The sequence below is a fragment of the Gopherus evgoodei genome, chromosome 1 (genome assembly GCF_007399415.2).
Source record: "Gopherus evgoodei ecotype Sinaloan lineage chromosome 1, rGopEvg1_v1.p, whole genome shotgun sequence".
NCBI lineage: Eukaryota > Metazoa > Chordata > Testudines > Testudinidae > Gopherus > Gopherus evgoodei.
In genome coordinates this window covers 169,449,070-169,461,594 of record NC_044322.1, presented here as the reverse complement: position 1 = coordinate 169,461,594, position 12,525 = coordinate 169,449,070, and the positions used below count along the sequence as shown (strand labels likewise).

At 41.1% G+C, this 12,525-nt stretch overlaps 1 protein-coding gene across 5 annotated transcripts in view; it reads left to right on the top strand.

The window, feature by feature from the left end:
- The window catches only part of BACH1 (BTB domain and CNC homolog 1), a 42,674-nt gene that overhangs the window by 25,813 nt on the left and 4,336 nt on the right, over positions 1-12,525 (top strand). For all 5 annotated transcript variants that reach the window (XM_030579340.1, XM_030579349.1, XM_030579367.1 and 2 more), the window contains one exon: positions 1,916-2,122. In XM_030579340.1, the coding sequence (XP_030435200.1) occupies positions 1,916-2,122 (207 nt within the window). The remainder of the gene's footprint in view (positions 1-1,915; positions 2,123-12,525) is intronic.

The window sequence follows — 12,525 nt, the reverse complement described above, 5'->3', positions numbered from 1 at the left end:
TTTTGAATTTTCATTCCACTGGAAACTTTGAAATCTTGGATTTTTCTTGCAATCTGGTGGCAAATATTTTTTTGGAAGGGGGTGGGGAGTGGGGAAACTGTGGTTTTTGACCAGCTGTATTCTGTATAATTCCAAACTACTTTTATACTGCACTTGCTTCTGCTGCTTTGATTCTATATTTGTCTGTTTCTTCAACTGCAGAAATTGCTTAGTGCTTGTTTTTGTGATGAAGTGAAGCACTCCTGTTCTTTCTTTTCTTTTTTCCCCATCCTTCTCAATGCATTGGTTTTTTTGTTCATATGGTAGAACTTTTACCTTCAGTTGAATGTTGTAAGTAATCAATTTCCACAGACTATGTAGAAAAATGGAAATTCTAAAGTGCCGTGATGTTGAACTCTTCATTACTCTAAAGAAGTGTTTTACCTTTCAGGCTTTAAGAACAGATTCAGCCCCCAAAATAAGCAGTGCAAAACTTGCACTGAACGTAAGTGGGAAACTGCTAGCTAACTCCAGTGTTGAAGTTGGCCCATTCCTTAAATTCATGGAATGGTAAATAGCATTATTGTCTGGAGCAGCATTCCATCCAATTCTTTAGTGTTAGTGAGGTCTCTAGTGGTAGCAGTAGAAACCTGTTGAAAGACTCCCTCCCTGTATTCAGTTCTTTAGGTGAAAGTAAGCTGATAATATTTTTGACATTTTTATTTTTTATTAAGTCTGCATATATTCTCTTAATAGCTTACTTTAAAATATAAATATTGCATTTGAAAAATAAAGATGGCTTTCAACATGAACCAAACATTCGTGACAGGCCTTATAATGTTTGTATGTGTGCATATTTGTGGCAGCTGCTGTCCCCAAAGCTCAAGCATGCATAGTGGGGAGGAGGCTCAATTCTATATATAATAATGGAAAGTGTTAAGCAACCTAAATACAGGAGTTGCAACCAGTTACCCTTACAATAGAAACAATTTAATACACATTTATAGATATGTATTTGTGTAAAATATATATGCAATATTATATATTGCTAATGGTTTAGGGGAAGATTCAGACTGTGCTGGGGGATGCCTCTAGAAAGTCTTACACACTAACTCAAGATCTCTCAACCTGTGGTTTGGGACCCAAAATTGGGTTGCCAAAATGTTTCAAAGGGTTGCTTGGTGGCTCCTATGGCTTCTGTCCCACAAGGATGGATGGGCACTCAGATTTGGCCTAACTATGATAACTGAGTCTGAGTAGGCCAAATTTGAGTGAGTGGCACTGCAACTCAATGAGCCAGGTCACAACTCCAGTTTGGTCCAGTCATGTGGGTGTGGCCAAACTTAGGTGGCGCTGCAGCCCTGGAGGTTTGCATCACCCGGAGCCAAGCCTAGCTAGCCCCACAGCGTAGGAGCTACCACTGTGGGATCAGTGCTGGGCAGGACCCAACCCTATTGGGGGGCAGAATTCAACAGAAATCACTCCAGGGCCTTCACCCCAGACTATTTATTGGGTTGTGACATGCCATAAACATTTACAAATGAGTACTGAGCCCAAAAAGGTTGAGAACCATTTCACTGACTAATACCTGGTGTGTTGTGATCCACTGCACAGGAGTAGATTTTTTTTTTTTGAATATTCCTTTTTGGAAAATGTGAAATTAAATGAGCAAAGTCCTTGGATTACATCTACTGGACTCTATCAGAATATCTGCCTGAAATCCTGGGATTTTATCGATGTGACTGTGCAAATGTGATCACAGATTGCTTTTGCCTCTCTGGTTAATGTTGGTGTTCTAGTTCTGCTCATGTTCTTTCAGTTAAGTTGCTTTTTATAAATGTTTTATTAATTTCAAGAAACCCCTCCAGTTTAGCTGATTTTTAATTTTGCTTGTATCAGTTTCCTCCTTGGTTCAAAACTATATTTTATATTTTAGGTAAAACTGCCATTTAATTCACAAAGGATCATTTCACTTTCTAGAAATGACTTTCAGTCATTTCTGAAAATGCACAAATTGACTCCTGAACAGCTGGATTGTATCCATGATATCCGAAGGCGAAGTAAAAATAGAATTGCTGCACAGCGCTGTCGTAAGAGAAAACTTGACTGCATACAGAATCTTGAATCTGAAATTGAAAAACTGGTATGTATAGAAAATTTCTTAACAAAATCAGACTCATCCCTCAAATTAGGTTTTGGGTTTTTTGGGTCAGACAGCTTGGTCAAATGTGGCGTAAGTGTGTTTTTAGCTGCCTAAAGTTAGGCACTCAACGTTGAAAGTTTTGTTCGCGTACAGCACTTTCCTACAGTAATTTAATGTTGCTGTACTGATGCTCTGTAAAATAAAATAGCAAGCACCATATAGATCAAAATGGGGTATATTGTCTTTAAAGTTACAGTCTAAATAGACACTATATAGCTGGGTAGCACCAAAACTGAAAGTGGTGGTATTTAGCATACGCCTTGTTTGTACTGTAATTTTTGTTTGGATTTGTGATCCATATTTTCTGTAATCTATTTTAATGTTTGTTTGGGAGGAGTAGAAATCGTTTATAGGCTTCCTTGAGGAAGCATGTTTGTTAAACGATTTAAAAAAACAAACTACAGGTGACTTTTATTTTTTTTGGTCCCATGACAACAAGACAAGGACATATGTGTTCCTATGTAGTTAGTTATGTCCCAAAACAGTGATTCACAGTCTGTGTAATGAAGTTGCTGAGTATTTTTGTATGGAATAATTCGTAAGTTGTGATACTCCTTACTGTAACTAGTTTCTCTCTCCGCCGTGCCCCCCCCCCCCACCCCCCCCGAGTCTGCTCTCACCACAAAGCTCTGCTGTGTCAGTTGACATCTCACATAGCTTGGACACACACAGTTACTTGAGCTTTGTGGTGTGAGAGCTGACACCTTAGCTTGGGCTGCAGAGATGCTTCCTGAGTTTTCGGTATCATAAATATGAGCTTCCTTTGTAGTAAGCAGTATTTAAAACTGTTGGAGGAGCAAGAGAGGTAAGGTGGGTCTCAAAGCAGTGAGCAGCTTCTTATCCACAGTAGTAAGTTTACAGTGACAAGTCGGCGTTTGTTTCCTGTGGATCCATTGTACTAATCTGATGGCCCCATTTTGGGAAGTACTGATGTAGGAGGCAGCTATTAGATCAGTGTCTGACTGTGCTTCCTTCCCAGGACAAATAAACATTCTACTCTTGTCAATTTGGAAAAAACTGTGTAGGGTGATAGTCTTGTTCCTTTCCCTTCAGGTCTGACTTCAAATTGTAAAAGTAATAAATATTTTTCAGTTTCACTTGCCATATCTTGAAAAAGATTGACTAAACAGAAAAGGCCATTGTAACTTTTTAATGTTCATATACATTTTTAAATTAAACCATAATGTAGAATAATTTGCAGCAAGCTGGCAGTGTTTACCTGAGAAATCCCCACCTTTTTAGCAGGTTGACCTTGGGCAGGTGACCTGTTTCCCAATTAAATATAAGGGAGATAGGAGAGGATCCAGAGTGTGGACTTTGAAATGTTTGAGGGAGGAATGCTAGTAGCAGCCAAACCTGGAAAGAATTTGATCGTTGTAACCTAAATGAGCTGTTAATCAAGCCAAATCTCAGAAGGATGCTGAACTTGGCCTACACATTCTGCATTTGTAGGATTAATTTAGGAAAGGCAGCCACTCACAAAATACTTGATATGTCTGGCAAAGCAGGCGTTGAATATTTGCCATAATTTCACTGCAAATCAGTATAGAGCTAATAGCGTACAGAGCTAGAGTGTTTGCATTTTGTAAATGGACTTAATCTTACTTATTCAAGGACAAATCTATTACACAATGTTTTTGTAAAATAGCACTGTATTTACTGCTGGCCCTGCACCCTCTCAGTTCCTTCTCACCACCTGTGGTGGTTAGTCAGAGCACCTTTCCTTTCATTAGAAGGGCTAGCAGTTTCATTTCTACTGACTTAGAGCCTTAAGGCTTTATAAATATTTTGTTTATAGTAGTTATTGCTAAGTAGCTACGTGTAGTTAGGAGTTAGTCTCAGCGGGGACTTCACCCCAGGTGGGACATGCCCAAGTCTCCTGGGATAAGCCCTGCGTGGACTGTAACAGACCTGTGCCTGTAAGTGACCCCCATAGCAGCTGCCTCAAGTGCTTGGAGGAACACATGAAGAACAAGTACCATATTTGTAAAACCTTCCGGCCCAGGACTCAGTAGGAGCAGGAGATTTGTTTGTGGTCATTTGCTGTCTTTTCCACAGGACCCCTGCCTCATTCAGTACAGTTCAGTGAATGAGACTGTTGTTTGTAGGATCCCTCTTTCGTTTGTGGCAGAAGTTGGTGGGTGTGTGGTAAATGAGGTCTGAGGCTTCAGGAAGAGAAAGGGCAGTCTCCTGATTCAGGCAGTTGAATGCCACCCTGGGGAACTGATTTCTATCCCTGCCTGTTCCACAGAGTTTGTATGTGATGCTAGGCAAATCACTTCAACCATATTTCCACAGATGATCACTAATTTAGTGTACCTTGTTTTCTGGATGCCCAATTTGAGACCCTAGAGTCTGATTTTACATAAGTGCTGAGTACTCACAGCTGCACCTGAAGTCAACAGGACCTGTGCTTTGGACATTAAAAATGCTGTATAATGCTAAGTACTTGGTGGGGACAAGGAGAATTGGGTCCTATGCATCTCAAATTGGGCACCCAAAATCAATGGTTATATCCAATAATTAGTATTCACTGTAGATAGAAAAATACCTTAACTGGAAATATTTTCTGGAGAGCTAGGGTTTACTAAGCAACAGTCCACATCAGTTTACCAATACAATATGCAACGAAGTGCCTGTATGCATGTATATGTATTGACTTTGGAAAGGAAGCAACAGCTACTGCCAGCTTTGCCTCTGCTGACTACTGGAAGTGGGGTAGCAAAGCACTGATACTGATTAGCTGAGGTGGGAAAGACTGGCAGAAACTGCTTCCCTGCAAAGTGCCACTAAAGAGATCATCGGTTTTCTCAGGGAGATAGTAGTGAAGGTTGCTGTTTGAAGCTCTGTTGCAAAAGGAAAGCTTGGAGGAAAGGAGAGAATATGGAAGTAAAACTTAAAAATATGTTAAAATTGTTTATGAATGAAGGAGTCAATGTAGCACAGTGAGCTTGTGGATAAAGAGGGTTTTTGTAGTGTGTGTGTGGTTTTTGATTTTTTTTTTTTTAAGAGAGATTCATTTGTTTGAAGCTGCATCAATTGATTATACTGCACCACTAAGTCTTACGCTTGTTTAATCTACATAGCCCCCTGCCTGTAGCCTAGTCCATCTCTGCCATCTGGAGAATTCCAGGTTAATCACAACTTGATTTTACTGCTATCTGCTTCATTTAACGTTGCTCTTTCCTGCCTCTACAGTCTTTCTTCTTATCCTCCTCTGTGACCTCCCCTCATCCTAATTGTCTCGTCAGTCTTTCCTTGCCACCTCCATGTCAGTTTCTCGAGCCTCTCCTACCCTGATGTTCTCCACTTCCACCATCCATCTTAAAAGCCTGTAAAACAGTCACGATTTAGTACAAAATGAACAAAAAATCCACAAGCATTTTAAAATTATCTAAGCCCTCCATAGCATATGAATGTGCACGTAAATTGAATAACTGCATTTTTCTTCAAGTGCTTGCAAATGTCCATTGCACTTTGTGTGTGAATACAAGTGCACTGAAGCTGGAGATATTTTTCCTACACTGGAACTTATTGGGGTTGTGCATGTGCCCATGACGATCTGCTAGGCAACAGTATCAAGGGGCACAGATCCCTCATCACCCATGCTCCTTCTAGTTCCTTCTCACTGCCTGTGGTCAGCATTCAAACCATGTGTGAGCTAGTCATGGTCTTACCCACTTTCTTTAGAGAGAGTTTTTCTGAATGTCGTTGTAGTAGTAGTAGTACATAGGTAGTTTTAGCATAATTCTAATTAATGGTACATTTTAAAAATAAATTGTTGTTTCCTTCGAGCTTTAAGCTTGGTACTGGGGCATGCTTAAGTCCCCAGGGTTTTACTGCTATTCTTGCTGTAACAAATCTATGCCAATCAGCAGTCCCCACTCTCACAGTTTAAAATGTTTTGGGAGACAGACACGTGATGCATAAGTGCCCTGTCTGTAGGTGGTTTAAGACCAGAATTAAGAGTTGAGAGAAGTTCAGCTTTGACATTTCTTGGCGGAAGCAGCTTTGCATGTGCGTGCACACACACACACAGACACACACACACACACACACACAGAATCCTGCTGCTCCGTACATGGAGGTCCAGACTCTACTGATCCCAGAGCGCACCACTATGCTTGGTGGCATCTCCTTGTTGCCATTGTCCATCTCTAGTACTGCACATGCAGCAGAAGTAGAGTATTTTGATCTTTTAGCCAGAAAAATCCCTCTTGATCAACAGAATCACACAAGAAGACAAACCAGTACTAAGGTTAGAGCTAAGCCAGCTCCAGCTATGTGCTCCCTTATGTTCCATTTGTATTTTAGCAATGTAGAGCCACTGACTCCAGCATATAATGTGTTACTGTTGAGACTCCATCCATTTCCAGACCTTTTGTGACATCAGCTTCACCTACAATGCATCTTATGCCCTTGATACTGATGACACCTGAAGCATACATGGCAACCAGGACCACTTTTGCCTGTCTGTGCCAGACTCACCATTGATGCAAGATGAATCAGATACCAATTATTCCTACTACACAAGCTCTGGTACTGGGATCTCCTCAACATTTACTCATTCAATACCACTAGAGACCAGGCACTTGTTGGTACCATAGTGACCAGATGCTCTTTATAGAGCAGATGTACAAAATCTTCAGCAGGACTGCTGTCCAGTGTTGCATCACATTGGCCTTCAGATTATGCTTACTCTTAGGGTGGATTCTTACCTTTGGGGATCCCATCACAGAAGGTCATATGTTTCTCCTCATTTATCCTTGGTCTCAGCACTCTCATTTGTGTAATAGCAGGTCCTAGGAGGGGATACTTCGGGGCTTGGCCCAAATACCATATCATGTACAGCATTGGCCCTTCTGGAACCTTTTGGGGTTCCTCCAGACTCTGTGCTGTTACCATCAAGGCACTGTTCTCTACTCAGTAGTGATCCAAATACCCAGCAAGCAGGTGATCTTATTCCTCCAATGCCTGTTCCTCTAGGAGCTGGATTTTATAATGTGCTATGAGAATTAATGTATGATTTGATTTCATCCTGTCAGCCCCCCTTTTTGAATAGCAGAAAGGAATGACAGACCAGAACAATCCTTATGACTGATTATGGTGACCCTTTTGTTTTAGGATAAATTATAATATCTACTATGGTTTCCTATAGGTATTACAAATTAGGCAGTCTAGTTAAATATACATTTAAGGTTTAGTAAGTAAGAGATAGGATTCTCTATTGTATATGTTAAGTAGATTAGAGAAACATTGAAGGCCTGGGTCTCAATGTAAATTGTCTTGATTATTGATTATGCTCATATAAAGCATACAGGATCTTTATAGAGGAAGGTAAATACACAGCATTTATTGAAAATACAACAGTTAGCATATGCTTTTCAGTCACACACTCATACCCACACATACACATAGTCCTGCCAATCATAGTTACCAGTCTGTTGTAGCTCGACTCAGTCTAATGGACAGTTAGATTGAGCACGAGTGTGGAGCTGGGCTCTTGTCGGTCATGATCTGATGCTCCTGGAGTGTGGCTGTGGGACTTTGGGTTCATCTTGCCAAGCACTCTGCTCTTATAGGGTTTTTTTTCCCTCTGTTGAAGTCTATGGATTTTGCTGTGTCAGTTTGTGACCAGTTACTACTTAATTGGTGTAAACATTCCAATACACCTCCGAGAGGGTCATCCTGTTCTTTGTTCCAATTTAATCAATTGTCCTTAGGGGTGCCAGCCTTCACCTCAGAGTCCTTAATCTGCCCTTCATTATGGCTGCATATTGATGATTCTTTGATGTCCTATAAGTTTCTTCACTCCTTCTTTCTTGACCATCTGGCTATAACAATGGCCCTCACACCTTTTCTTTTCCTGATGCGTACATTCCTCATTCATACAAACAGATTGAGAATACAAACAGTAGTATTTTCTATCGAGCAAAAAGGCATTGCAAATTAAACCTTGATAAATTTTACAATCAATAACCAAGACAATTTACATTGAGACTTGGGCCTTCAATGTTTCTCTAATGTGCTTAACATAGACACAGTAGAGAATCCTGTCTCTTACTTAACCTTAAAACAAAGAAATATATATTTAACTAGAGTGCCTAATTTGTAATACCTATTGGAAACCATAGTAGACATTATAACTTGTCCTAAAACAAAAGGGTGACCATAATCAGTCATAAGGATTGTTCTGGTCTGTCATTCCTTTCTGTTATTCAAAAAGGGGGGCTGACAGGATGAAATCAAATCATACGTTATAAAATCCAGCTCCTACACTCCTTTTGGTATAGCACTTCAGCAGATAGAACAGGTGGACTCTACATTGCCCCCATTCAACACTTCCTCATTGTTCCCCGATGATGCCACTGTCTCTGAATCGTCTTTTCCAATTCCTGACATTCATAAGATGTACTAGGAACTTACAAAAAGCGTAGCCTCTGTTGGGAATATAGGGTCTGCTCCAGTGACTTTACCTGTTAATGAGGCTGTGTTGGAACCTACCAAAATCCTTTTGACAATCCCCTCCTCCCCCCCTTGTCTGACACTCATTGCCGAAAGGACTGAAGAGGTTCCAAGTTCGTTCCCAGAGATATGAGTGCTTTTATTTGCACGCAAACGTAGAATTTTTGGTCACGATGGCCATGAATAAAAACGTGAGACAAGGGTGACCTAAATCTACTCCCAAAGACAAAGATTCAAAGAAACTGAATTAGTTTGGGGGAGAGGTTTTGTTCATTGGTGAGATTGCAATTTAGAATCAAACTGACATCCTCAAACTGTGTTATGGAATCCCACTTAGACCTAAAGTTGTTAAATGCTAAAGAGGAGTACAGAGCTCTTGTTAGTGAGGGGATAGCAAAAAAACCTGTCATTACAGGCTGTAACAGACAACGTGGCAATGGCAATCACTGAGTGCCATCTTTCTTGTTTGCAGTCATCTGGCATTCCTCCCCAAAGTCCAGCAAACTGAGGATTTGCCCTTTGAAGAATCAGATTTATTTTCAGAGAAAACAGATGAAACTCTGCATTCTCTTAAAGATTCTAAGGCAATCCTAAAGGCTTTGGACATTTATGCTCCATGCTGTAAGAGAGAGCAGTTCTAGTCTCAAGTCCAGCAGAGATGTACCCATTGTATCCAGCAAGACATCTGGACCAATCTAGGTGGTGTCATAGGACTCAAAGGAGGAGATCTCTGCTACATGCAAACAATCTGTATTATGTAGCACTAAACAGTCTATTTTGACTCCTTAGACAAGGACAATGTACCGCTCTGATGTTCCCCTCCTTTTGGCTTCAAGTTGTTGCACATTCTAAGTAATTGACTGGACCCCTATTACAACAGATAGATGGTTACTAGGCACTTTAGAACTGTACCCACCACATCCCCAGTCTCTCTTCAGGGGCCATTCTCACTCTAATTCAAGAAGTTCGGTCTCCGTTTATAGTTACGGGCCATAAGAGAGCTACCTCCTCAACACTGAGGGAAGGGATTCTATCATGTTTTCTCATTCCAAAATTGAAGGGAGGCCTCACGCCTATCAAAGATTTGCAAAATCTCAACAGATACATTTAAACAAAAAGTTTGTATGTTTACCCTAGCATCTATTGTCCCATCCCTAGGCCCCAGTGATTAGTTTGCTGCTCTCTAGTTAAAGGATGTCTACTTCCATGTGACCATTCACCAGAGCCACAGGAGGCTTTTATGGTTCATTGTAGCAGATGTTGATTATCACTTTATGGACCTTCCCTTCAACCTGTTGTCAGCACCTCAAGTCTTCACAAAGTGCATGACAGTGGTTGAGGCACATTTCAGAAAAGTGGGTGTCTAGGGGTACCTATTATCTGGACAAATGGCTGGTTTGAGGTCAATCCAGACAGCAAATGGAGATAGATTGGATTTTTTTTTATGACTTTCTTTTGTTCTGTGGTCCTGTTGATAAATAAGGACAAGTCCGTTCTTCTCAGTGTGCAGAGAATCAAATTCATAAAAGTGGTTCTCAATACACTCTGGCTGTGATAGAATTTACCAGGTTTCAGACAATAGTAAACTTATGCAAGGATTTCTAGACACATCCACGGACAACAGTGAGGAATTGCCTGTGCCTTCTAGGTCAGATGGCAGCTTGTATGTGTGTGACTCAGCATGACAGACTTTGCCTCAAAGTCACGCAGAGGTGGCTGAAGTCTGTCTACTGTTGTTGTGATCCACTGGACATGCGGACTCAGACCTGCAGATGTTTGTCATCCCTTGATTGGTGGATTAAGCCTGCTAATTTATGCAGGGGAGTTTCCTTTTCCCCAAGTCCACCTTCCCTGACCCGGGTCACAGATGCTTCACCTCTTGGATGTGGGGCTCAGTGAGAGGACTTCTTAGACTCAGGGACTGTGGTCGGGATCGATATCTCTCTCCCCCGTCCTCGTAAATGTCTGAGAGCTCTGAGCTATTTACCTGGCCTGTCAGGTATTTCTTCCACACATCAGAGGATATATGGAACAAGTACTTATGGACAACAGCACTATGATCTATTTGAAAAAGCAGGGAGGTCCAGATCAGACCCCATTTATCAAGAGGCAGCGAGCCTTTGGACTTTCTGTTCAAGAACTCAGTTATGCTCAAAATATCTAACCTCTTGGGGGTCCAAAACTATATGGCAGACCACCTCATCAGAATGTTCAGTTGAGGTCACGGATGGTCCTTCAAACCTGACATGATATAAAATGCATTTTTCAGACTTGGGGAAGGCCAGCAATAGACCCCTTTTGTCATCGAACAGAACAGGCAGTGTCATCTTTTCTGGTCACAACCTTTATCAGATGCCTTCCTACTGTCCTGGAGGGGACAACTTCTGTATACTACTTCCTCCATCCCCATGGTACCAAAGTATTGTGCAAACTCTGACAGGATCATGCTATTCTAATTTTGGTAGCACCTCCTTGGTTCTTGGTCCCATTGAATCTCTCAGATTCATATCGCGTATCTATCCCCCAGGTCTCAGACATTAGTTTCGTAGAACTATGGCCAGACACTATATCCAAACCCTCTCAGTCTACCCCATGGCTACTTGGATGCTCAGTGATTAATTCCCCAGGAAGTTGTTTGTTCCTTTGCTGTTCAAAACATTCTCTTAAATACAGTGTGACGCCTTCAACCAGGTATACTTACCTGAGGATATGAAAAAGGTTTTCTATATAGTCCCAACAGAGAGCCTGTAAAGGAGAAGTGCCTCCCTTACAGTTTATTCTGGTTCACCTGCTTTACCTAATGAAAAAGGTCTCGTCAGTTGTCTGAGAGTTCACTTGGTACCTATCTCTGTATTCCATCCTCCTGTAGAGAAGGAAGATCTGGTGTTTTCCAACCCCCTATGGCTCTTAGATACCTGAAAAAATTGGACAGGCTTTTCCCTCCTATTTAGAGGCCCCATGCCATCTTGGGATCTAAATTTGGGTGTGTCAGTGTTAGTAGGCCCACCTTTTGAGCTTATAGCTGTGTTCCTTTTTTCATTTCTCAGTGAAGGTAGCATTGCTGGAGGCTGTTACTTCGGCCAGGAGAGTAACAGAACTTCAAGCTTTTGTTGCTGGCCATCCTTAAATGATGTTTTATACAGAAAAAGTTAATTTGTATCCACACCCTAAATTTCTCACTTAAATGATGTTGGATTTTCGTTGAATTCAGCCTACATACACTTACCAACTTTTTTTCCCAAAACCTCAGTCATAAAGATGAAAAACTCTATACTTTGGATATCCGTAGGGCATTATCTAGTTCTGTCCAGATAACAGGCTATTTTAATCTATCTTTGCAATTATTCATCCTTGGCTGACAGAATAAAGGGGCAACTGGTCTCTGCAGATGAACTCCTTCTAAAGCTCCTTCAGTATTCATCTGTGCTATGATATTGCTAAGGGTTTGTCTATATGAATGTTTAGTTTGTGGTAAGCTGCGGTGTGAATCTACTTTGCGCTAGCCTGCTGTGGACTAATTGTCCTTGTGGACCCTGCTGATTGGCATTAACAGTTCATCAATGCACTTTGATCAGTCCTCTTTCAAAGAGCTTTGCTGCATAACCATGCAGAATGCGCACATGCTGCCCCAAAACGTACCACTATGGGAGAAAGATCTCCTGCTTTGTCACTCTAGTGTGCACCTGTGAAGTGGAATGGACATGTGCAACACACCTCAAAGAACACCAGTTACTCAACAGGTTTGTAACCATTTTATCTTCTACAACAACCGTTGTCTTCCTTTCAGTCTCCCAGTTTTTGTAAATTTATTCTTGAATTATATATGTAATTAGCTTGTAAGCTCTTCAGAGCAGGGACATTCTTCTTTGTGTCTGTCT